The 26,037-nt window shown below is 40.1% G+C and overlaps 1 protein-coding gene across 5 annotated transcripts in view; it reads right to left on the reverse strand.

The window, feature by feature from the left end:
• Positions 1-26,037, reverse strand: part of MFSD14B (major facilitator superfamily domain containing 14B) — a 69,554-nt gene that overhangs the window by 32,643 nt on the left and 10,874 nt on the right. For 4 of the 5 annotated variants that reach the window (XR_007924521.2, XM_002708223.5, XM_008256805.4 and 1 more), the window contains exons 2-3: positions 13,591-13,686; positions 5,618-5,680 (exon numbers count right to left, since the gene is read on the reverse strand). Coding sequence is in view for 4 of the 5 variants with exons in the window: in XM_002708223.5 (XP_002708269.2) it covers positions 5,618-5,680; positions 13,591-13,686 (159 nt within the window). In the remaining variant the exon portion in view is untranslated. Of the gene's footprint in view, positions 1-5,617; positions 5,681-13,590; positions 13,687-13,784; positions 13,809-26,037 lie in introns of those variants that run through there. The other variant, XM_051859016.2, reaches the window with a different exon arrangement.

Below are 26,037 nucleotides of genomic sequence, written 5' to 3' on the forward strand. Positions count from 1 at the left end.
CATTATTCACAACAGCTACAAATATAAACAACTCAAATGTCCATCAACTGATAAACACATAAACTATGGTCTGCCTCCACAATGGAATATTAAGCCATAAAAAGGAATGAAGTACTGCCAGGTACTACAGCATGAGTAGACCTTGAAAACATTGTTAAGTCAAAATGCCAGTCAAAAAAGATGATGGGTTTATCATTCCTTATATGAAGGTAATTAAAAATTTGTAGAAAATGCAATTAAGAGGTACACTGATTCTGGTGCAAAGATTTTTTGAAATCCACACGTATGCAAGATCTTTGAAAAGTTTCTAAAATATGTTTGTGAAGAAACTATTCATGAATTTCAAAATTTTATGCGCCAAAATAAAATTATTTAAATTTCCTTTTCCATGAATTTTTTGAAGACACATCACATAAGAAATGTTCAGAATAGGCATTTTATACAAAAAGAAACATCAGTAGTTACTGATTGATTCCACAGTTCTGGAAATATATTAATAACTATTGAACGTGCACTTTAAATGAGAGGATTGTATAGTATGGGAATCATATCTCAATAAAGCTGCTGCTGGAAAAACAAAAAACTTGGAGAACTTACAGAACAGAATTATGTTGACTTTGGGACTCTATTGCTTCTCACCTCAAATCTAAGCCTTCTCTTCCACATATTATGGCAATAAACATATAATAGGAAAGTTAACTATGGAGTTGTGTGGGGGTAGAGGGAAGGGTTAATCATAGAGCTGAGGGCGGAGGGAGTAAACATCAGAAAATCTACATGCAGCTCAATTCACAATAGCTAGGATATGGAATAAACCCAAATATCCATCAACTGAAGACTGGATAAAGGAATTATGGGATATGTATACCATGGAACACTACACAGCAATAAAAATTTGAAATCCTGTCATTTGCAACACAATGGATAAAACTGGAAAACATCATACTTAGTGAAATAAGCGAGTCCCAAACGGATGAATAACCATATGTTCTCCCTGATCTATGATATGATAATTAATAAAGCACCTAAAAGGTAATCTATAGAAGTGAAATTGACACTTTGAGATTTAATGATTTTGAACAGCCCTTGTCTCGACTATTGAGGAAGTTTTTTTTCCCATATTATTTGTTGAATTCTTTACTTAGTATAGTTAATTATATGTGTATAAAATTAATTGAAATAGATCTTAGTAAAAATAAGAATGGGAATACGAGAGGGAGGAAGAAGAAGGGTAAGAATGTGAGTGGGAGAGTGAGTACGGTGGAAAGAATCACTATGTTCCTAAAGATGTACTTATCAAATGCATGAAGTTTGTATTCCTTAGATAAAAGGTTTCTGGGGCGGGGGGAGGAAGAAAGAAAATCTACAAATAATCAAAAACAAAGAATGAAACTAAAAATCTACAAACATACACACCTTCAAACTTTAGGTGATCCCTTTCCAGTCCTTGTTTCTGCTAGTATGTGTTTTGATCAAAGCAAAATTGGAACTATAATGTGTATTTACATATTGTTTCTTATGTAATCTTCAAAAATATGTTTTTATATACCACTATGATGTCACATTTATTACAATGTATTTTTTTTAAAAGATTTATTTTATTTATTTGAAAGAGTTACAGAGAGAGGTAGAGACACAGAGAGAGGTCTTCCACATGCTGGTTCACTCCCCAGATGGCTGCAACGGCCAGAGCTGTGCCGAGCCGAAGCCAGGAGCTTTCTCCAGGTCTCCCACGTGGATGCAGGGGTCCAAGGACTTGGGCCATCTTCTACTGCTTTCCCAGGCCATAGCAGAGTTGGATCGGAAGAGAAGAGAAGCAGCTGGGACTCGAACCAGTGCTCATATGGGATGCCGGCACTTCAGGCCTGGGCGTTAGCCCGCTGTGCCACAGCGCCACCCCGCACAATGTATTTTTTTTTTAAGATTTATTTTTTTGAAATGCAGAGTTCCAAAGAGAGAGAGAGAGACAGAGACATCTTCCATCTGCTGGCTCACTTCCCAAATGGCAACAATGGTGGGGGCTGGGCCGGGCAGAAGCCAGGAGCCTCATCTGGGTCTCCCATGTGGGTAGTAGGAGCACATGTACTTTGGGCTATCTTCTGCTGCTTTCCCAGGCACATTAGCAGAGAGTTACAATGAAATGGAGCAGCTAGGCTGGCGCCGCGGCTCACTAGGCTAATCCTCCGCCTTGCGGCACCGGTTTCTGTCCCGGTTGCCCCTCTTCCTGGCCAGCTCTCTGCTGTGGCCTGGGAGTGCAGTGGAGGATGGCCCAAAGTACTTGGGCCCTGCACCCCATGGGAGACCAGGAGAAGCACCTGGCTCCTGGCTTCAGATCAGCGTGGTGCGCTGGCCGCGGCGGCCATTGGAGGGTGAACCAACGGCAAAGGAAGACCTTTCTCTCTGTCTCTCTCTCTCACTGTCCACTCTGCCTGTCAAAAAAAAAAAAAAAAAAAAAAAAAAAGAAATGGAGCAGCTAGGACTTGAACTGGAGCCCACATGGGATGCCAGGGTTACAAGCAACAGCTTAACTCACTATGCCACAATGCTGGCCCCTATTCTTTTAATTTTAATGCATCTTAATTATTCCCATGTTTACTGTTACAAATAAAATCATAACAAATAGCCCTTCACCTGAATCTATGAATAATTCTTTGACTAGAATAACATTCTAGAAAAGGAATTACTTTCTTAAGATACACAAATATCTATAAGACTCATAAAGCGCCTTCTATCCTCTCACTGGCACTGCAAGAGAACTTAATCTATCCAAATAAACTAATTCTCTCCAGTTTAAACCAGGAGTTGTAGCACGGCAGGTGAAACCACCACTTGGGATGCCCACATCCCATGTCAGAGTGCTGGTGTGAATCCTGACTACTTCCAGTTTCTGATTCAGATTCCTGCTAACGCACCTAGGAGGCAGTCCATGCTGGCCCAAGTACTTGGGTTCTTGCTATCCTACCCATTTGGGAGACCTAGATATAGTTCCTGGCTCCTAACTTTGTTCAACCCCAGTTATTGCAGACCTTGGGGAGTGAACTGACACATGGAAGATACTGTTTACCCTCTGTCTCTCCCTTTCAAATAGATATATATGAAATATATATATTCTTTATATATACTTATATATATAACTCTTTTTAGAAATAGATCTCATTTAATTTGGCTTCTTTGCTTACTAGAGACAGACTTCTTTTTTTAATACTAGTACCTGCTTATATCCTTCTTTGCCCTTTTGGAGCATCAGCCATTTTCATATGATTTTACTTTGATAACACTTTTTTGTCAAGAACAGTATTCTTTTTTCTGTTATATATGTTATAACATTTTTACATTTATCTTTTAGTTTAGATGGTGGTGGTTCTGACTCATCAAAGGTTAAAATACTAATAGTCAATTATTTTCTGAATTTTTCTGTTTCAAAAAAAAAATCAAAATCTTTGCCTAAACTAGTAAGAAAAATGGTAATATTTTATTCCAATAGTTTTGTTTTTTATATTTTTCTTTTGTAACATTCATTTAGTATCTAGCACTGGGTTAACTATTTTATATATACCAGTTCATTTAATCCTGACAATCACCCTACTGGAAAGTACTTCTGCCTTTCTCATTTCATGAATAATGAAACTGAGGTTTGGAGAGGTTAAATTATTTGACTAAGATAACATAGTTAATAAGGTGCACAGAAGGGATTTAAAACTAGAATAATCTGAAGCCATATTTATTCCATATGCATATGAAGAAATTTTGTTTTTAGATTTATTTATAAGGTAGATTTATAGGGGGGGGGGGAGAGAGAGGGAGGGAGGGGAAGGGAGGGGAGGGGAGGGGAGCGAAAGGGGGTCTTCCATCTGCTGGTTTACTACCCAAATGGCCGCAATGGCTGGAGCTGGGCTGATCCAAATCCAGGAGCCAGGAGCCAGGAGCCAGGAGCCAGGAGCTTCTTCCAGGTCTCCCAGGCAAGTATAGGGGCCCAAGGACTTGGGCCATCATCAAAAAATCTTAAAAGAATTATGCTTTAATGTATAGTTCTATCTTTATACTCTAACAACAAATATATTAAAAGAATATTGTGCTGGGGCCGGTGCCGTGGCTCACTTGGTTAATCCTCCGCCTGGGGCACTGGCATCCCATATGGGCACTGGGTTCTAGTCCCGGTTGCCCCTCTTTCAGTCCAGCTCTCTGCTGTGGCCCGGGAAGGCAGTGGAGGATGGCCCAAGTGCTTGGGCCCTGCACTCGCATGGGAGACCAGGAGGAAACACCTGGCTCCTGGCTTCGGACAGGTGCAGCACCGGCCATAGTGGCCATTTGGGGAGTGAATCAACGGAAGGAAGACCTTTCTCTCTGTCCTCTCTGTCTTGTGCTGCTCATCTTTAGGGTATTTATTTATTGAAAATTAGTTATACAGAGAGAAGTGGGGGGAGGAGGAAGGAAAGAATATGAATATCTTCCATCTGCTAGTTTATTCCCCAATTGGCTGTAATAGCCAGGGATGGGCTAGGCCAAAACCAGGAGCCAGGAGCCAGGAGCTTCATCCAGGTCTCCTACGTTGGTGGCAGAGGCCCAAGCCATGCCACAATGCAGAAACCACAATATTTATTTTTGCAGAAGCAGAATAAAATACATTGTAACAGCTTCTACACCAGACAAAAGAAGTGTAGAGTAATAACTCTGAGAACTTATGTAAGGGAAACTTATATGCTATGGCTTTATCAATGACTTCTCTTTTTATCTTTTATTTACACTGCTTATAAACTGGTGCTCAAGCAATCTAACACGATTGCCAATGATATGCCTATTCCTCTCAATGAGCATTAAAAACTTTCTATTTCAACCTTTAATTGCCCTGTTTTAAGTATATTCTGAATGTCAGTATCCTCAAATCCTTTTTGAAAACAGGTCAAGAATAAGTAACATTCACTACAGTTAATGCTGCTCAAAGATGTGAATACAACAAATTCCTATAGCTGAATTAAGGAAATTAATAGAGCATAATTTTAATTTTAAGTTTGCCACCCAGCAAACTGATACACAGACCAACATTATCTAACCTGGAAAGAACAAATTCTACCCCATCCACACAAGCTTTACTATAAAGTGAGAAGGGAACACATAGCTATATTTTAACCCCTTGTTCAAAAGCTTTCCTCATACAACGCAACAAAATTGTATTAAGGCTAATTAAATCAAGCAACTGGGAACTCAAAAAGCCATTTCTTGAGCATCAGTTTGGGCAAAAAGGACTGAAGATCCAAGTGGATCCTGATGTTTCCTTCTTTCTCAGTTTCAAAGCCTATCTAAAAAGAAGGCTGTAACACTTTAACCTGTTGGTAGTAGAGAAATAAAAGATTCACATAAGAATTAAACCCTTTATAAACTGCTTTGTATACTCTAATAAGGTGAAATGAGGCCTATAAAGTATTCACATAGCTTTTACCTTATGCCTATGTATTTGTGTTATGTTTATTATGACTTTGATAACCCAGAAAAACATTCAGATTTAAGTTTCCAGAACAAATGTTAATTATTTCCCTATGTGTCACTTAAACCTCCAGAGTTAAACTCCTAAGGATTCCTGACTCTGGTTCATTATGAACCACACAAAAATTTTTCTTACCTTTACACCTTGAATGAGACCATTCATGAGAAATGTGTGTTGAGGAAATGTTTCATGCAGAACCTAAAAAAGAAGAAGAAGAAAAAAAGAAAAATATCAAGATAAATTCAATGCAAATTAAAGGGAGTCATTTTTCCTTTCTATTACTAGCAAGCAATATATAATTAACGGTAATGAAAAATTCTAAAATATCAATGAAATGCAGCACCTCCAGTTGCCTAGTGATATATAAAACCTAAAATTACTTCTGAAGAGACCATTGATCTAGGCTCCAAATTCACCATACATATAGTTTTTTCAAATATAATGATCACATCACTAAATATAACTATACACAAAAGGAAATAAAACAACCTGAGCAGGAAGCAAACACAAAACAAAGTGAAATAACAAAAAACACATAAAAACACTCTCAAAAACTTCACATTTTGGAATTACTCAACAGAGATCTTAAAACGAACATGCTTACTATGTTTCGACTTGTAGAAAACACACTTGAAAGTCTTTTAACTAGAAACTGAAGAAAGTACATAGCAAGTTTAAGTGAACAAAAAGAATTCCAGAGCAGAAAAAGTGTATTAACTTAGAAACTCAATGGATACATTTAATAGAAGATCAGACAAGGCTGAAGAGAGGATCACAGGACACAAAAGTTTCCATTCTGTGCTGCTATAGCACAATACCTGAGAATGGGCAATTTGTAATGAACAGAATTATTGGCTCCCAGTTCTGAGGCTGGCCAAGTCCAAGATCAAGACGCCAGCATCTGTCAGGAGCCTTCTTACTGTATCATTACTAAGCAGAAATAAGAAATGCAAGAAAGAGCAAGAGGAGGGTTGAACTCACTCTATCATAACAGCATTCATCCGGTCACAATGCCCTCATGCCCTAATCAGCTCTTTAAGATCTCATCTCTTAATACTGTTTGTTACAATGTTAATTAAATTTCAACATTAGTTTGAGGAGACAAATATGCAAACTATAGCATATGCCAATAAAAGCTAGCCAGAATGTCTAAAGAGTAAGACACAGATTTAATGAGAAAGTCTGATACAAGTCAATTAAATTTGTTCTATAAGAAGAATGAGGCAGAGAAAATATTTTCTGAGCCAATGGCTGTGAATGTACCAGAACCAATGAAAGACACCAAGCAAAGATTAAAATAGTCCAACAAATCCTAAGCAGTATAAAAAGAAAGCCACACTTTTAATAAACTTAAAACAAATTGAGGCTGGCGCCGTGGCTCAATAGGCTAATCCTCCACCTAGCAGCGCCAGCACACCAGGTTCTAGTCCCGGCTGGGGCGCCGGATTCTTTCCCAGTTGCCCCTCTGCTCTCTGCTGTGGCCCAGGAAGGCAGTGGAGGATGGCCCAAGTGCTTGGGCCCTGTACCCCATGGGAGACCAGGATAAGTACCTGGCTCCTGCCTTCGGATCAGCGCAGTGCGCAGGGCACAGCGCGCCAGCCGTGGCGGCCATTGGAGGGTGAACCAACGGCAAAAAGGAAGACCTTTCTTCTCTCTGTCTCTCTTTCTCACTGTCCACTCTGCCTGTCAAGACAGAAAGAAAGAAAGACAGAAAGACAGAAAGACAGACAGAAAGACAGAAAGAAAATGAGCACAGCGTTGGTCCGGAGATGTCAGCCATGGCTCACGTTGTGTTTCAAGAAAAAAAAAAAATTGATAGCAATTATCTACTACTATGCTGTTAATGTTTTGGTGACTATTTTAAAATGTATATGAGTGAGGTTGAACATCTTTTCCTTTGACTATTGTGTAAAGCCCATGCCCATTTTCTTATTCGCCCATGGTCTTTTTATTTGTTAAACTCTTTTAGTGAAGCCAATAAGCCTTTGACTATCATGGAAATTAAAAGTGTTATCAAAAAACAATAAATGTAAAAAAATTAATAGTACAGAAAACCAAAGGCAAATTTGTAAAAGCAGTCCAGAAATATAGATTGCCTCAAATAAGCAACAGTTATAGATAAACAGCTTCTTAACAACACTGGAATCTAGACAAGAAACATATCAATACAAAGATAAAAACAAAGTTTAATTATCAATCTAAAATTGAATACCCAGCAAAAAGAACAAAAGCAAATACACATTTTTGACCCAGTAAAAACTGTGAGTTCACTAATGTACAGACTGCAACTAAGTGAAATATAAAAAATATATGTCTGGAAAAAGGAATATAATCTAGTTGGAAGGTCAGAGCAACAGAATGAAATAAAGAATAAAGAAAATGGTGAATACTTGTACCAATGAAAAGTGATGCTACCAAACAAAAATAATGCATCCGGTGGGTTTTTCAATTGGACAGAACTGAAATAACTGACAATATTAGCACATAACAGATAAGTGATTTTAAAGCGCTCAACAGTCTTCACCATCCTGGATGAGGGTAAAGATGTGATTAATATTAGACTTCAGTAACAAAGCAGTTCAGCTCCAGTTTTTTCATTTTTTAATGAGATTAACAGGAAACATTACATATCAATATCTCTCGTGAACACTGACAAAAAAATACTAGCAAATTGAACCCAACAATGAATTAGCCCAATTATATACCATGACCACGTAATATTTATTCCAGGTATGCAAGGTTCGTTCAGTATTTGAAAATAATTAGCATAATCTATCATATAAAAAGAAATCACATAATATCAATAGATACAGAAAGAGCATTTGATAAGACTGAACGTCTATTCATGACAAAAACTCTTAGCAACTAAGAAGAGTAGCAAATTTCCTCAACTTGATAAAAGACTATCTCCAAAAACTCTACACTAGAGCAGTATTCAATGCTGAAAACACAGTCTTCCCTCCCACTTACATTAGGAACAAGGGAAGGATGTTCCCTGTCTCCCTGTCACCCTTCCTTTTCAAAAACATACAAGAAGTCCTAATTAATATAATAAGAAAATAAAGGCATGGAGAGGGGGCTTGTCTTTGTTCACAGAAGGCAGGACAGTCTGTACAAATTTTTAAAAAACTGACCAACAAAAGCTCTTGGGGCAATTATAAGCAATCATAGCAATATTGCAAAACACAAGATCAATATACAAAGTCATCTACTTCCCTATGTAACAGCAACAAACAAGTGGAATTTGAAATTAAAAACACAATACCATTTACATTAGCACCATGTGAAGACAAAAATACTTATGTATGGAATCTAAGAAAACATATCTAAGATCTATATTAAGAAAACTATAAAAATCTGATGGGAGAATTAAATAAACAGAGATACACTCATGCACGGAAAGGAAGACACAATATTGTCAAGTTATCACCTACAGATTCAATGTAGTGCTAGTCGCAATCCTAGCAAATTATTTTGGGGATTTCAACAAACTGATTCTTTCTTACAGATAGGCATAAGACCCAGCATAGCCAACACAATATTCAAGAAAAACAAAGCCTAAGGAATAACACTAACTTGACTTCAAAAGCTAGGGAAGAACCTAAAACACCCTAATGTGGAACTTCCATCACACACATCCATTTACAGAGTGTGGAAGCTTTACTGGTTTGAAGTCAGACCTCTGAATGATTTTTGGCAGATCCTTAAATCATAGAGACAAGAGACTTCATGGAAGTCAGACGTAAAAATCAAAGCAAGAGAAAAAAAAGGACTGAAAAGAGATAGCAGCAGCTGTATATTATAGGAGACAGACTTCACGGATTTAGTCCAAGCAAATTACTAAACAAGCAAAACAGAAACTCAGAGATATCAGAATCTAATGTAGCAAAAATTATATTATCTAAATGAATAACTTTTAACAAAAACACGCAAAGAAACAAAGTAGGTGGTATTTAAAAAATTTCATAGAAAATGGAATTAAAAGTTAAAAGCTGAAGTATTTTGGTGCAAAAATTTTTGACCACTCATGAGCTTTTCCTAAAAAAGCTCATGGAAAATGTGTATTCCAAAAAGCTATGCCTGAATTTTTTTTTTTTTAAGATTTTATTTATTTACTTGAGAGGTAGAGTTACAGTGAGAGGGAGATACAAAGAGAAAGGTCTTCCATCCGTTGGTTCACTCCCCAAATGGCCGCAATGGCCGGAGCTGCTCCGATCCAAAGCCAGGAGCCAAGTGCTTCTTTTCCGTCTCCCACGTGGATGCAAGGGCCCAAGGACTTGGGCCATCTTCTACTGCTTTCCCAGACCATAGCAGAGCTGGACTGGAAGAGGAGCAGCTGGGACTAGAACCGGTGCCCATATGGTATGTCAGCGCTGCAGGCGGAGGATTAACCCACGGTGCCATGGTGCCGGCCCCGCCTGAATTTCAAATAAACCTATTTTTAAAAATATTTGAAGTAACCTCCTATAACTTAAAAAAATAAAAGTCAATAAAAACAGTGTTTGACTACCCCCAGATACTGAATACAGCAGATAAAAATTTCAAAGTAGCTACTATAAACGTAAGGAAAGGAATACATGTTTAAATAATTAAAATTAACAATTACTTAATGTATAGGGAATTTCAATAAAAATATAAACATTATAAAAAAAGAAACTGGGAAATTCTGAAACTGAAAAGTCCAACAATTTAAGATGGCAGAATAATCAGCAACTTTGAATACAAATAAATAGCATTTCTTCAAGCAGAGTAACAGGGGTGAAATGGCAAAAAACTTGAATGGCATCTCAGAGATCTGCGAGACATTATTGAAAAGTAAAAACACATGATGGGAATCCCAAAAGGAGAAAAGTGGCATTAAAATATTTAACTGAAAAGATAATGACTAAACACTTGTCCAAATTTGATGAAAAATATTCATCTACAGAATCAAGAAGTACAAGAAACTGGAGTAAATAAAAACACAGATGCACACCAAAACACCTTACAGTATGGTCAGTGTAGAAGGACTAACAAGGAACCTCAAAAGCAACAAGAAATGAGTTACCATGTACTGCAGGAACTAACCCATTTATTCTATAAAGGGGTAGGCAATAAGTATTTTAGGCTACCTGTGGTCTGTGTTGCTGCTATTTACCTCTGCCATTGTCAGACAAAATAAGCCACAAACAAGGTAGTGCTGCCTCCTGCAGTGCCGGCATCCCATTTGGACTGAGTCCCAGCAGCTCCACTTCTGATCCAGCTCTATGCTATGGCCTGGGAAAGCAGTAGAAGATGGCCCAAGCCCTTGTGCCCCTGCACCCACATGGGAGACCTAGAGGAAGCTCCTGCTTTGGATTGGCGCAGCTCTGGCTATTGCAACCATTTGGGAGTGAACTAGTGGATGGAAGACCTCTTTCTGCCTTCAAATAAATAAATAAACCCTTAAAAAAAAAAGCCACATTCAATGGGCATGTTGTGGTCCAATAAATTCTATTTATGAACATTGGCATCTGAAGTCCATATAATTTTCATGTGTCACCAAATATCTTCTTGATTTTTACCAACCATTAAAAAATTTAAGTGCTATTTATTTTTACTCTTTATAAAGATTTACCTATTTAATTAATCAGAATTACAGAGAGAAAGGGAGACAGAGAAAAACAGTTAGTGGGAGACAGATCTTCCATCTGCTGATTTACTCCCTAAATGGGACCAATGACTGGGGCTGGCCAGGCCAGAGCCAGGAGTTTCTTCCATGTCTCAGACATGGGTGCGGGGGCTCAAGCACTGGGCCATCCTCTTCTGCTTTCCCAGGCCATTAGCAGGGAGCAAGATTGGAACATTTATCTCCTGCACTGTGGCATAATGGGCTAAGCCACTGCCTGCATCCCATATTGGAACAAAGTGGTGGTTCAAGTCCCGGCTGTTCTGTTTCTGATCTAGCTTCTGCTAATGCACCTGGAAAGGTAGCAGAAAAGGGTCCAAGTACTTGGACCCCTGCCTCCCATGTGGGAAATCTGGAAGGAGTTCCTGGCTCCTGGCTTCCGCCTGGCCTAGTCCTGACTATCATGTCCATTTAGGGAGTAAACAGATGGAAGGGGGCCAGCACTGTGGCACAGAGGGTTAACACCATGGCTTGCAGCGCTGGCATCCCATATGGGTCGCCGGTTCGAGACCCGGCTGCTCCTCTTCCAGTCCAGCTCTCTGCTGTGGCCTGGGAAAGCAATACAAGATGGCCCTAGTCCTTGGGACTCTGCACCCATGTGAGAGACCTGGAAGAAGTTCCTGGCTCTGGAATGGTACAGCTCCAGCCGTCGCGGCCAACTGGGGAGAGAATCAGTGGATGGAGGACCTCTCTCTCTCTCTCTCTCTCTCTCTGCTTCTCCTCTCTCTGTGTAACTCTTTCAAATAAATAAATCTCAAAAAAGAAAAAAAAAAAGACGGAAGATCTCTTTCTCTCTGTCACTCTGCCTTTTGGATAAACAAAATAAATCTTTAAAAATTAACTTAATAAAAAAGGCTCTGTCAAGCTGGTCAAGGGTCAGAGTGGCCCAATGATTTTAACTGTGTGAAAGGAGATTTTAGAATTCTGACAGGGCATCAAAGATGCTAAGATATTTTTTCTTCATTTCAACTTGAATTCTTAGTAAAAAATGATCACAGGAGTACTTCTACATCGAGACATCTGCTGAACCACTAGAACAGACTGCATTAAAAGACGTTTATTTTGAAACTCTTTGTAACCTAAAGAGGCTGAGGGTGAAGAAAAAAATAGAGAACTATGGCCAAAAATTTTGAAACAAAACAACAAATCATTTCCTTAAAGTGACCTGGTCAACCTCACAACACACGTGACTAAGTGTTGGCAAGCAAGTGGAGAAATGGAACCCTTGCACACTTTAAGACTGTAAAATGGTATAGCCTCTACAAAAAAGTTTCGCATTTCCTCAAAAAAATTTAAAAGTTAAATTAGCATTATGATTCAGTGATTCTACTTCTGTGTATATATCCAAAAGACTTGCACCTAGTTTTACATACATATGTTTATAGAATTATTCACAACAGCCAAAAAGTGGAAGCAAATCAAGTAACTATCAGTTGATGAAAAAACAAAATATGGCCTGTCCATACAATGGAATTCTTCAGCCTTAAAAGGAAGGAAATTTTGTCATATACTATAACATGGATGAACCTTGAGGACATTATGCTAAGTGAAATAAGCTAGTCACAAAAAGACAAATACTGTATGACATATGAGGTAGTTCAGAGAGTTCTCTCACAGACAGACTCTTTGGTACGGCAAAATGGTGATTGGGAAGAATTAACCACCAATGATTTTCAAAGAACAACTGAAGACAACTGAAACTTGAAGACAACTGAAACTTAAATCCAACTGAAAATATCCTCATTAAAATTGAGTTACTAGGCACCTAGAATCTGCCCTCAAATCTTCTGTAGCATCTCTCTTCCCTCTAATTACACTATACATAAAACATACACATTCATGCTAAGAAACTCACTACCACCTACTAAGAAATGGCTATAGATTAGCTATGCAAAACAGAAATTTGGACATTTTTACAATTATTGCTTTCATTCTTATCAGATAGTTCCAATCTCCTATTTGCTGTCCTTAATTCAAAGTCCACAAATAACACATAAAGAAGTTAACAAATTTCAATACTGTTTTGCAACTAGTTCCTATAATAGGGTATCTTAAAGATTTTCCAAAATATAAAAAGATACTTTAAAAAAGTTAGTAGAAAATGGAATTAAAGGATAATCTGGGAGCAAAAAAATCTTGAGATCCATGCGTAGTTTTTTTCATAATACTCTTTTTCCACAAACTTTTAAAGATCCATCACATGTATGGATAAAGTGTATTTGTGAATAATATTTACATTGATTCAGCGGGAGTGCAGTACTACCCAAGAATATTCAACCAGGTATTCTGCTGCAGGTGTGTCATAGGACCACACAGTGGAAACAACCTAATGGGACAAGCAGTTTTCAATTACTATTAAGAGCTACTCCCAAACACAAACCTAGACAGATGGATCTAGATATACAGGCCTGAGGACCTCTCTTGCTCTCATAAACAACCACCCCAGTTCAGCAGTACTTACAGTTAACATTGGAGTTGTCAGCAGGCCCCACGCAAAGAATTCAAGGAAGATGACAATAGCAGCATGGTATACACTTGGTCGGCCAAAGCCTTGTAACTAAAAAAGAAAGAATGTTATTATGAAAAATGGTAAACAGATATGATATCTATTAGCGTAAAATGGGATAAAATATATAAAACAAATATTGAACCCACCAATATTATTTAAGATAAAACTTCATAGGCCCTAACACATAGACTTTCTACTTGTCTTGTCAAAGAAATCACTGGCACTTGGGAAGAAAACCAACTGAGTCTTCAAGAGATCTTCATTCCAGGACCTGACTGTTCCTTACCCATTATGTTCCTCAGCAACACAGAATCTCTAGGCTAAAGTTTCCTTAGCTACCTAATGAGATGGATGGATATGGGGGGGGGGGGGGAGTTAGATGCTGAAAAGCCTCCAGAGCAACATAGATGATTTAAATAATAAGAGTGAGAGGCAAAAAGATCTAGATCAAATCTGAAAACACATTCCATAGCTAAAGGTGTAAAAATCCACCTTTCTGTTGCAGTTGTTTTAAACACTGCACCTAATTGGTTAGTTTATTAAGTCTGTGACTTTTGAAGATGAAATCTAAAATTATTTGTGAGTGAGCATTATGGGTGCAGTGGGTTAACCACTTGGGACACCTGCATCCTATATCACAGTGCTTGACTATTCCCCCTCCAATCCAGCTCGCTGCTAATGCACATCCTGGGAGGCAGCAGATGATGGTGCACGTAGTTAGTCCCTGCCTCCCATGTGGGAGACGCAGATGGCCTTCTAGCCACAAAGCCAGATGGCCCCTAGCTTTGGCCTTACCCAGCCCTAGTTGTTGCAGGCAATAAATCAGTGAATATCGGGTATTTCTCTGTCACTCTGCCTTTCAAACAAATAAGTAAACATTTTATTATTTTTTAAAAGAATTATTTATTTATTTGAAAGGCTGAGTGACAGGCAGAAGCAGAGAGAAAGAGAGAGTCAGACAGTTTTCCATCTGCTGGTTTACTTCCCATATGGCCGCATCGGCCAGAGCTCCCAAGTGGGTACAGAGGCCCAAGGTTTTGGGCCACCTTCCGCTGCTTTCCCAGGCATATCAGTAGGGAGCTGGATTGGAAATGGAGCAGCCAGGATTTGAACTGGAGCCCATCTGGGATGCTAGCACTGCAGGCAGCAGCCTTACCTGACTTGCCACAGCATCGGCCCACATTTTTAAAAATAAAAAAATTACTTTCAATTCAATGTTCTTTGCTCTGTGGTAAGGCTTACTGCAAGGTCAAGTGCTTTACTAGTATTTGGTAGTAACTAGAAGTGATACTTACAAAAGACTTTGTAAAACCCACCCTACACCTGTGCATTGTTATTTAGAATCTAATCATGAGGAAAGACACAAATCCAGACTGTAGAGAATAAGCAAGACCATTGGCCTGGTCTCTCTGAAAAAAAGTCAGTGTTATAAAAAACAAAAGAGACTAGAGCCATGACAACCAAATGGTGCTTTGAAAGGCAGAGTTAGAGAGAAGGAGAGCCAGAGAGGCCTTCCATTCTCTGGCTTACTCCCAAAATGGCCACACAGTTGGGACTGAATCAGGCTGAAGCCAACAGCCAGGACCTCCAAGGTGCACCAGCAGGGAGATGGATTGGAAGTAGAGCAGCCAGCACTCATACTGGCACTCATATGGAATGCTGGTGTTGCAGGTGGTGATTTAACCCACCGCACCGTTAACACCAGCTCTCACTGCTCATTTTTATAAATTAAGTTTTGCTAATATTTAACAAAGCTCATTTGTTAAATATTGTCTATGACTGCTTTCTGCTATTCTAGCACAGTTTAGTAGCTGCAAAATATGGCTGAAAAACCTAATATGCTATGGGGCTTTAAACAGAAGAGAGTTTGAACATGAAAAAAAAAATGAATAAATGGAATACAAAAAGGAGTTCAGAAATATCAACAACTCAACGGGATAACTGAATATCTGAGAAGCTGACAATCCCACGACTTCTCTGAGCACAAGCAGGTGTTTCCCTGCCCTATCACTGAAGCTTCCTTACCATCTAGCACACATCCTCCTGCCATACTACACAAGGTCTTTCAAAGGCAGGATCTCATAGCATTTCACAAAAGGGACCCTGAACTCAGCAAATAACAGGCATTCTCCTGCACTGCACCTGAGAAACACTTGCTAACACCTTCTCAATTCTGTTCATGTTTCAGCAACTCTGTGATGCTACCGTTACTGAGCTAACCACTATTCCTGGAATAGTTTTTATTATGTGCAATAAATCCTCTCATCCATTCCATTTACAAACATTCTGCACAATGCTAACCTATTAAAACTGAAATATTTGAGTTTGATTTTTATGAGAAAGCTAACCAAAATTATCTACATCTGTGTAAACTGTTGGTGCTACTGTACTTCTAAATGGGAAAAATTATCTTAAAATATACTTAAATTGAAAACTGGTACTCCATGGTTGGAGAATACTGCCCCAAGATTCATAATCAGTCATTTCTGCATTAATACTAAAAACATTTATGAAAAGGATGTTTCACTATGACCTGTTAATATTTTAATAATTCACACACTTGTTACTTTTGGCCTATATTGTTTATATCTATCTGGCTAGTAAAATGCTGTATCAAAAAGTTTTTTACATTTATTTATTAGAAAGGCAGGGTGACAGAGAAAGAGAAAGAGAGAGAGAATGAGGATGATCTTTCACTTGCTGGTTCACTCCCCAGATGCCTGCAACAGCTGGGGCTGGCCCAAGCCAAAGATGAGAATCTAGAACCACATTTGGGTCTCCCACATGGGTGGCAAGAACCCAAGCCCTGTCTCATCAATCTGCTGCCTCCCAGGGTACACAATAGGAAGCTGCATTAGAAGCGGAGCTGAGACTTAAACCAAGGCACTCTAAGATGCGTGCATCTCAAGCGGCAGATTAACCACTGCACCACAATGCCCTTCCTCCTAAGTTCTTTATCTGAAACTAAAAACCAAGTGAAAGACCATATTTTTCTTCCTACTACTGCTAGAACACAAGGAGGAAAACAACTTCACTGTTTATGTCTCTGGAAGAAATTACTTTTCTACAAAAAGCATTTTATAGAAAAAATTTCTCAGTACTATATTAAACTACTGAATAAATGACATGCATATCACATTTGGTAACAGGCATTTATAAAATACTGCTTTCCACAGCTTTTCAAACTATCAGCATACCAATGACCACCCAATTTAAAGCATATCAAAATGCTAAGAACTGGTTTTGGAAATACTCCTATCTCTGCTATCATTCTTTTAAAAGAATGAAAATATTCAACTGTAAGTAATTAATTCATTTCGCACACACTTGTTGACCTCTACCATCTATCAGGTAGAAGTTGGGGACAATAGTGAGCAATGATCCCTGCTCTCATTTCATGGCATGTAAAATTACAAGTGGAAATAGAAGGACACAGGCTAGCACTGACCTATCACAAGGGATTATGAACAAAGCCTGAGCAGAGATTATACTAGTAACAGCACCGGCAGCAGTGGCAACAGACATCATGCTAGGTAGGCCCTAGTCAAAGAACATGCCTGTATAATATCATTTAATCCTCACTATAAAGTCGGAACTATTATTATCTATAATCATTAGTATCCTTACTTTAGAGAGGACAAACGAAGGTGCAGAGTTTAAGTGACTTGCCCAACTCACACAGTCAGTGTCAGAGATAATCACATACCTCCAGAATGTGTGTTATGTTACCCTGCTTTCCTACAGAGCTCCAACCTCTCCACAAAAGCAATCAGCACATTACATGTGGCAGGCAACATGCACTGCAGGAACCAGAGTAAGAGGTGACAGGAGTCAAACGCAGCCAGTTCCTCAGCAAAGCAAAGTGCACACCTCCCTTAGCCATTCACCCCATTCCCACATTAGGGAGTCTGGCCTGGCTACTGTGTACCTAGCCAAAGGGCAGTTTCCACCGACCCCTTCACCTGCTTTGCCAAGATGACCTTAAAAACAGAAGAACTAGAGCACCTGGCTTTTCTGAATCACTCAGGTCATTTGCTGTCCAGTGGAGGAAGATGAAGTTGAAAGCTATTCCCATTGTCCTATGCATCATCCCCAACAAAGATCACAGCACACAGTAAAACACCAGCAACCCGGCAACATGTAAACAAAGAGTCTCCCCCTCCTCCGCCTGGCCTGTCATTTTGTCTTTCAAAGAAAAATAAATACATTTTTAAAAAGAAAAAAGGAGGGATGATGGTGGTGATGGCAGTGTGGCACACTAGGTTAAGCTGCTGCTTACCATGCTAGCATCCCATATCAAAGTGGTAGTTTGAGTCCTGACTGCTCTGCTTTGGATCTAACTTCATGCTAATACGCCTTTGAAAGCAGTGGAAGATGGCCCACCATGTCAGAGACCCAGATGGAGTTGCTAGCTCCTGGTTGTTAAATCAACAACGGAAGTCACTGTGCACTTGCTCCACATGCAGGATCTCCATCCTTAATGTGCTTACTATGAGAATTAACGGTAAAACTAGTCTTCAAACAGTACTTCATATTTTGTGTGTCTATGTGAGTGCAAACTGTTGAAATCTTTACTTAGTATAGAGTTCATCTTCTGTGTGTAAAGATAATTAAAAATTAATCTTAATGAAGAATGGGATGGGAGAGGGAGTAGGAGATGGGATGGTTTGGAGGTGGGAGGCTGGGTATGGGGGGAAGAACTGCTATAATCCAAAAGTTGTACTTTCGAAATTTATATTTATTAAATGAAAACTTTCTATAAAAATAATATTATCTTTCAGTTCAAATAAAGATCTTGAGACAGTTGGCACACATTTAAGAACACCAAAAGGGGCTGGTGTGGTACAGTAGGTTAAGCCACTGCCTACAGTGTTGGCATCCCTTATGGGTGCTGGTTCGAGTCCCAAATGCTCCACTTCTGATTCGGCTCCCTGCTAATGCACCAGGGAAAGCAGTAGAGGATGATCCAAATGCTTGGGCCTCTTCACCCATGTGGGAGACCCAGAAGCTCCTGGCTTCGGCCCAGCCCAGGCCCAGCAGTTGCAGTATTTGGGGAATGAACCAGCAGATGGAAGGCCTCTCTGTAACTCTGCCTTTCAAAAAAAAGAACAGTAATAATCTTTTTTAAAAAATTATTTATTTGAAAGGCAGTTATATAGAGAGAGGAGGAGGCAGAAAGGGAGGGAGGGAGAGGGAGAGGGGAGGGAGGGGGGAGGAGGGATGGGAGGGAGAAAGGATGGGAGGGAGAGAAGGAGAGAGACAGAGAGAGAGACAGAGAGTGTGATGTCTTCCATCGACTGGCTCACTCCCCAAATGGCTGCAACAGCCAGAGCTGGGCTGATCCGAATCCAGGAGCTTCTTCCGGGTTTCCCGCGTAGATGCAGGGTCCCAAGGACTTGGGCCAACTTCCACTGCTTTCCCAGGCCATAGCAGAGAGTTGGCTTGCAAGTGAAGCAGCCAGGACTCGAACTGATGCCCATGCGGGATGCCAGCACTGCAGGTGATGGCTTTACCAGCTATGCTGGCCCCATAATCTGCTAAGGTAGACTCAGGTGTCCCATGAGGAGTCAGAATAGAGCTACAATTAAGAGAATATACAGGGGCCAGCACTGCAGTGTAGTGGGTAAAGCTGCCACCTGTGGCGCTGGCATCTCTTGTGGGTGTCTGAGTCCTGGCTGCTCTTCTTCCAATTCAGCTCTCTGCTATAGCCTGGGAAAGCAGTAGAAGATGGCCCAAGTCCTTGGGCCCCTGTACCCATGTGGGAGACCTGGAAGAAGCTCCTGGCTCCTGGCCTCAGATGGGCCCAGCTCTGGCCATTGAGGCCACTTAGGGAGTGAACCAGTGGATGGAAGACCTCTCTCTCCCTCTGTAACTCTACCTTTCAAATAAACAAACAAGAAAAAAAAAAACCGAAAACAAGTCATGACTTTCTTTAAAAAAAAAAAAATATATATATATATACACACACACACACACACACACACACACACCCAGCAGCAGCATGCACTTCCTAAATGCTGAAAATAGGAAGCCTACAACTGAGAAGGATTAAGAACAAGTGGCTGGCGCCACGGCTCACTAGGCTAATCCTCCGCCTTGTGGCGCTGGCACACCAGGTTCTAGTCCCGGTCGGGGCGCCGGATTCTGTCCCGGTTGCCCCTCTTCCAGGCCAGCTCTCTGCTGTGGCCCGGGAAGGCAGTGGAGGATGGCCCAGGTGCTTGGGCCCTGCACCCCGTGGGAGACCAGGAGAAGTACCTGGCTCCTGCCATCGGATCAGCGCAGTGCGCCGGCCACAGCGGCCATTGGAGGGTGAACCAAAGGCAAAAGGAAGAAAGGAAGACCTTTCTTTCTGTCTCTCTCACTGTCCACTCTGCCTGTCAAAAAAAAAAAAAAAAAAAAAGGACAAGTATAGGCTGAGTAGCCCGTATCCAAAATGCCTGGGACCAAGTATTTTGGATTTCAGGGTTTTTTTAAATTTTATTTTGTAGTTTGTATATTTTGTAATTTGTATACACATAGTAAGAAACTGTGGAGGTGAGACTTAAGTCTCAACATGAAATTCACACAAATTCAGAAAGAGCTACCATCTGCTGGTTCATTCCCCAAATGCCTTGGAATGGCCTTGGCTAGATCAAGTCAAAGCTGGGAGCTGGGAATTCAATGCAAGTCTCCCCACATGGGTGGCAAGGACTCAACCATTTGAGAATGCAACTACCTGTGGCCCCACCCCTACCTGGGCCTGCATTAGCAGGACAAAGAATTAGAAGACAGACATGAAACCTGATCTCAGAACTTTAATATGGGATGCGAGTGTCCCAACCAGCATTCTAACTACTTTGTCCTAATAAACATCTTAAACATAGAAGCTGATGGCAATTCTAATATTTAAAAAATAATTTTATGTATGAGACAAAGCTCATGATGTGGGATTTTCCACTTGGGTACTATGCCAGTGTTCAAAAATGTCAGATTTTGGAGTATTTCAAATTTTGAGTTTTCAGATTAGGAATGCTCAACCTATATCAGTAACAAGCAATAATAATTTGTATCATGAAAGCAAGTATCAGAAATGTCAGCATTCCCAAGTAGCTATCTTTAGAGGGTCTGTCTCCTCCTTATCTTTCCATCTACCTCTTCTCCATTCTCAGTGACAATTCAACTTGGATGCAAAAAATTAATGTCATTCTTCACCTCCAGTAGCTCTCCCTGGTTCCTATTAGGCGGACACCAGAGCCAGGAACTCCATCTGAGTCTCCCATGTGGTGCTCCAAGTTAAGAAGCTACTTGCAATGCTGGCATCACAAACTGGAGTCCCGGCTATTCCATTTCCAGTCCAGCTTCTTGCTAATGTGACTGGAAAGGCAGTAGATGAGCCCAATTACACCTGCCTCCAATGTGGGAGACTAGGATAGTTTCTGACTCTTGGTTTCAGACTAGCCCAGACTTGGCTATTCAGAAGTGAACCAGCAGATGGAAGATCTCTTTCTGTTGCTCTGCCTTCTTTTCAAATAAAAATCTTTAAATTAAAAATGAAAGAAAAAATAAAAGCTGGATTGGAAGTGGGGTAAGCCAGGATTTGAACCAGGCTCTCCAATATGGTATGTAGGCATCCCAAACAGTGGTTTAACCCACTGTGCCACAAGCCTGCCTCATAAATGTATTTTCAATGTGATGACACTGTTCATAACAATAGGCACATAGTTGCCTCCTTATTTTTAGCAGCAGTTTAACACTCCACCACAAGCCCCTTTTAAGTTACAGATGACCTTCCATGCTTATGTGTGATTAATGTATGGATACCTTACAAATATACTTCAGTGATATTATCCAAATAGTGTCTTAGGATTAGTTCATTAAAGTAGAATTACTGGTCAAATGCATTCTTTTAATGTATATTTACTGTCTGGCCTCCATATAGGTTTTACCAACTAAGTAATCTAAATGAATGGTAATTCAAAAATTTTCATTTGCAAAAAAATTATGGATCTTTAGGATACTATGTTAAGTGAAATAGGCTAAGCCAGACACAGAATGACAAATACTGTGTATTCTCCCTCATAGGTAGCAGCTAAAACAAAACAAAACAAACGAAACCTCCATGAAGGGGTGGGAGCTGGAGGATTTAGAGGTTGGATACCAAATCAGTTATATAGAAGGAATAAATTCTTAGTGTTACACAGCATAGTAAGGTGACCATAGTTAACAATACCTATATCTTCTGATCTTCAAGCTTCTGATCACAAAGTAATACCAAAGAGGGGAAAATACTGATTACTTTGATTTGATCAGCAGACATTGTCTACAAGGATCAAAAATGTTGCACTGCATTCCAGAAATATATAAAATTATTAATCAAATGCTTTAAAAAGTAAACTAAAAAAGAAAAATATTTAAAGCAGTATTCAAGATTCCTAATGCCAAAAATAATCTCTATATCTCACCATATGGTGTCTGTGACCATTTCAAGACTTGTGGTATTAATGTATGTCACAGCTGAATGATTTAAAACAAAAAGCTACTTTTCTTCACAGAATATCATACTCTATGCCACAGATCTATATGGTTTTTAATGCTTTTATCGCATCACAGTATGAAAATAACCCTTTTCTATATTATTTGCAAAGAGGCAGATACTTTAAGTACTTCATAAATCTGTCCATAAAAACATGTAAAATTTATCATCTTAGCTAACTGTTGCTATTTTCGAATTGTAGGAATTAGTGAGATGTAATTATCAAGAAATAGATTATCCAAAGAATCCAATGAAAGCATACCACATTCTTCAAAATATTATAAATATAAAATTCATAATTTCTAAAACAACTTTCTAGAAAAATCAGATGAGTGAAATGAAGATCATTCAGTAGATTTAAGATTAAATAACAAAGGCAAGGCCGGCGCCGTGGCTCAATAGGCTAATCCTCCACCTTGCGGCGCCGGCACACCGGGTTCTAGTCCCGGTCGGGGCGCCGGATTCTGTCCCGGTTGCCCCTCTTCCAGGCCAGCTCTCTGCTATGGCCAGGGAGTGCAGTGGAGGATGGCCCAGGTGCTTGGGCCCTGCACCCCATGGGAGACCAGGAAAAGCACCTGGCTCCTGGCTCCTGCCATCGGATCAGCGCGGTGCGCCGGCTGCAGCGGTGGCCATTGGAGGGTGAACCAACGGCAAAAGGAAGACCTTTCTCTCTGTCACTCTCTCTCACTGTCCACTCTGCCTGTCAAAAAAAAAAAAAAAAAAAAAAACAAAGGCAAGAAAATACCTAACCTACTCAGTATCACTGGACAGTTCTAATACTGTAAGTAGCATTAATATGATTCCTGGTGGAATAGTGGATTTCATAAGAGGAAAAGTGCAGAAATCGGATTGGTAAGAATACCAAAATGAAGATAAGATGATTAAGAACTTTTCCACAGTTTACAAGTGCCTTTGCTAGCAAGTGCACCTCACTTCTCACCTTCATGAAATGTCACAGTAGTCATCACCATTCCTCCATAAAAATACTAGTATTCCAGAATGGCCCAGGAGTGACATGGAGGAAAACCAGTGACATTCAGAAATACTAATTGTATAAAAGGAAGTAATTTCTTTTAAAAAAATATTTATTTACTACAGGAGGCACAGGTGCAGAGAGAACGAGAGAGAGAGAGAGAGAGAGAGAGAGAGAGAGAGAGAGGGAGGGAGGGAGGGAGGGAGGGAGGGAGGGAGGGAGGGAGAGAACGAGAGAGCTGTCTTCTATCTGCTGGTTCACTCTCCAAATGGCCATAGTGGCCGGAACTGAGATGATCTGAAGCCAAGAGCTTTCTCTGGGTCTCTCACGTGGCTATAGAGGCCCAAGATTTGAGCCATCTTCTACTGCTTTCCCAGGCAGAGAGCTGAATTGGAAGTGGAGCAGCTGGGACTCAAACCAGTGTCCATATGGGATGCTGGCACTGCAGGCAGAGTGGCTTTACCCACTATGACACAGTGCAGGTCTCAGGAAGTAACTTTTACAGCCAGAGAAAGGATAATTACACATGTAAAATGACAGTTGAGTATCAGAAAAGAAAACCTAAAAAACAAGTTAATCACCTATCTCAAGTGTGATCTAAAAGCCACAAAACAAACTTATGACAAGACAGAAGAAAATGAAGATAACAGCAGATATTAAAGAAAGATAAAACATACATACAATAAAGCAAAGCCAAAAACTGAATGAGAAACAAGTAAAATTATAATGTCCCAAGTAGGACATGTTAAGAAACAGATTTTCTCCTTTGGCCCAACAGAGTAACCAAACCCTGTTTACTCTCTTGCTTTATCCAACAACAAAAAATAGATTCCAAGACACTGGATGCCAGGCAATAAAGGACAGCGATCCCCAAGGTCAAGAGACAAAAAGCTGTGCTTTACCATTACCCCAGGTTACTGCCTTGATAGAGTTTCCAGGCCTGAGACGGAGCTGAGCGCCCTGGGAGAGGAAGGCAGGCCAGAATACCGAGAACAGATACCAAAAGCCAGACAAAAGAGGTCCAGTGTTCTGGCACAGCAGGAGAAACCACTGCTTATGACACTAGCATTCCACTCGGAGTGTCAGTTTGAATCCTGGTTGCTCTGCTTCCAATCCAGCTTCCTGCCAATGTGCCATGGAGGACAGCAGAAGATGGTCCAAGTACTTGGCCCCCACCAGACATGAGAGACTAGGACAGAGTTCCCTGGCTCCTGGTTTCAGCCTGGCCCAACCGTGGCTGTTGTGGCCATTTAAGAAGTGAATCACTGAATGGATCTCTGTGTACTATGCTTTTCAAACAAATAAATAAATAAATCAAAAAAGGCCAGAGACATGGAGAGATCCACCTTAAGAATTCAACGGAGTGGGGTGGGTGCTGTGGCATAGCGGGCAAAGCCGCCGCCTCCAGTGCCGGCATCCCATATAGGCGCCAGTTCGAGTCTTGGCTGCTCTACTTTCGAACCAGCTCACTGCTTTGGCCTGGGAAAGCAGTAGAAGATGGCCCAAGTCTTTGGGCCCCTGCATCCACGTGGGAGACCTGGAGGAAGCTTCTGGCTCCTAGCTTCGGATTGGCACAGCTCTGGCTGTTGCGGCCAACTGGGGAGTGAGCCAGTGGAAGATCTATCTCTATCTCACTCTCAGTGTAACTCTTTCAAATAAATAAATCTTTAAAAAAAAAAACTCAACAGATTACTGATGAGCACATGCATGTGAGGAAAATCTCAAGAGGAGGAGAAAAAAGTCTCAATGATGTCCAGATGTCACTGGGCCTACGCATGTTTTTACTACCCAGAGTTAAAAAGAAACTCAATATTCACAGGCTACTGGGGAATCAGGAAGACCGTCAAGATAGTGAGAAGAAAATAATTAACTGGCCTTATAACAAATACTGCTCCAAATGTGCCTAATAAGTTCACAATATATTAGACAATTCAAAAAAATGGTAGGGGCCTGCGCTGTGGCGCAGCAGGTTAAAGCCCTGGCCTGAAGCACCGGCATCCCATATGGGCGCCAGTTCTAGTCCCGGCTGCTCCTCTTCCGATCCAGCTCTCTGCTACAGCCTGGGAAAGCAGTAGGAGATGGCCCAAGTCCTTGGGCCCCTGCACCCACGTGAGAGACCCAGAGGAAGCTCCTGGCTTCGGATTGGCGCAGCTCTGGCCGTTGCAGCCATCTGAGGAGTGAACCAGCGATGGAAGATCTCTCTTTCTGTCTCTACCTCTCTCTGTAACTCTGGTCTTTCAAATAAATAAAATAAATCTTAAAAAAAAGGTAAAAACACATTATCACATAAGTTACCTGTTAGTTATATACACATATGTAATTAAACATACATGATAATGTATATAGAAACTCAACATGCATTATAATTTTGGTTTGTAACTTCACTTTTAATTTCCTATATTAAATAACAATGCACAAAAATAATTGTAAATTGATGGTTGGTGCACAAAATATATAAAGATGTAATTTATGATATTAATAACACGAAGGGAGGAGGGAGAAGAATTACAGGAGTAGATTTTGTATTCATTTGAAGTTAAGTTGGTGTCACTCCAAAATACATTATTCTAAATTTAGGGATGTAACATGTAATTTCCATGGCAACCAAAAATAAAACATCTACAATACAAAACAAAAGGAAATGAGAAGGGAATCAAATTAGTTCACTATAAAACTCCTCTAACTATAAAAGACGACAGTAATTGAGGAAATAAAGGATAAAAAAGCTATTAAGACATACACAGAACAAAGAGCGAAACAGAGAGCAAGTAAGTCTTTCCTTATCAGTAGCAACTTTATTATCTTTTTAAAAGATTTATTTATGAGTGAGTGACACACAGATCTTTCATCAGCTGGTTTACTCTCCAAATGCCTGTAATAGACAGGGCTAGGCCAGGCCAAAGCCAGAAACTTC

This window comes from Oryctolagus cuniculus, chromosome 1 (assembly GCF_964237555.1).
Source record: "Oryctolagus cuniculus chromosome 1, mOryCun1.1, whole genome shotgun sequence".
In the NCBI taxonomy this organism is placed as follows: domain Eukaryota; kingdom Metazoa; phylum Chordata; class Mammalia; order Lagomorpha; family Leporidae; genus Oryctolagus; species Oryctolagus cuniculus.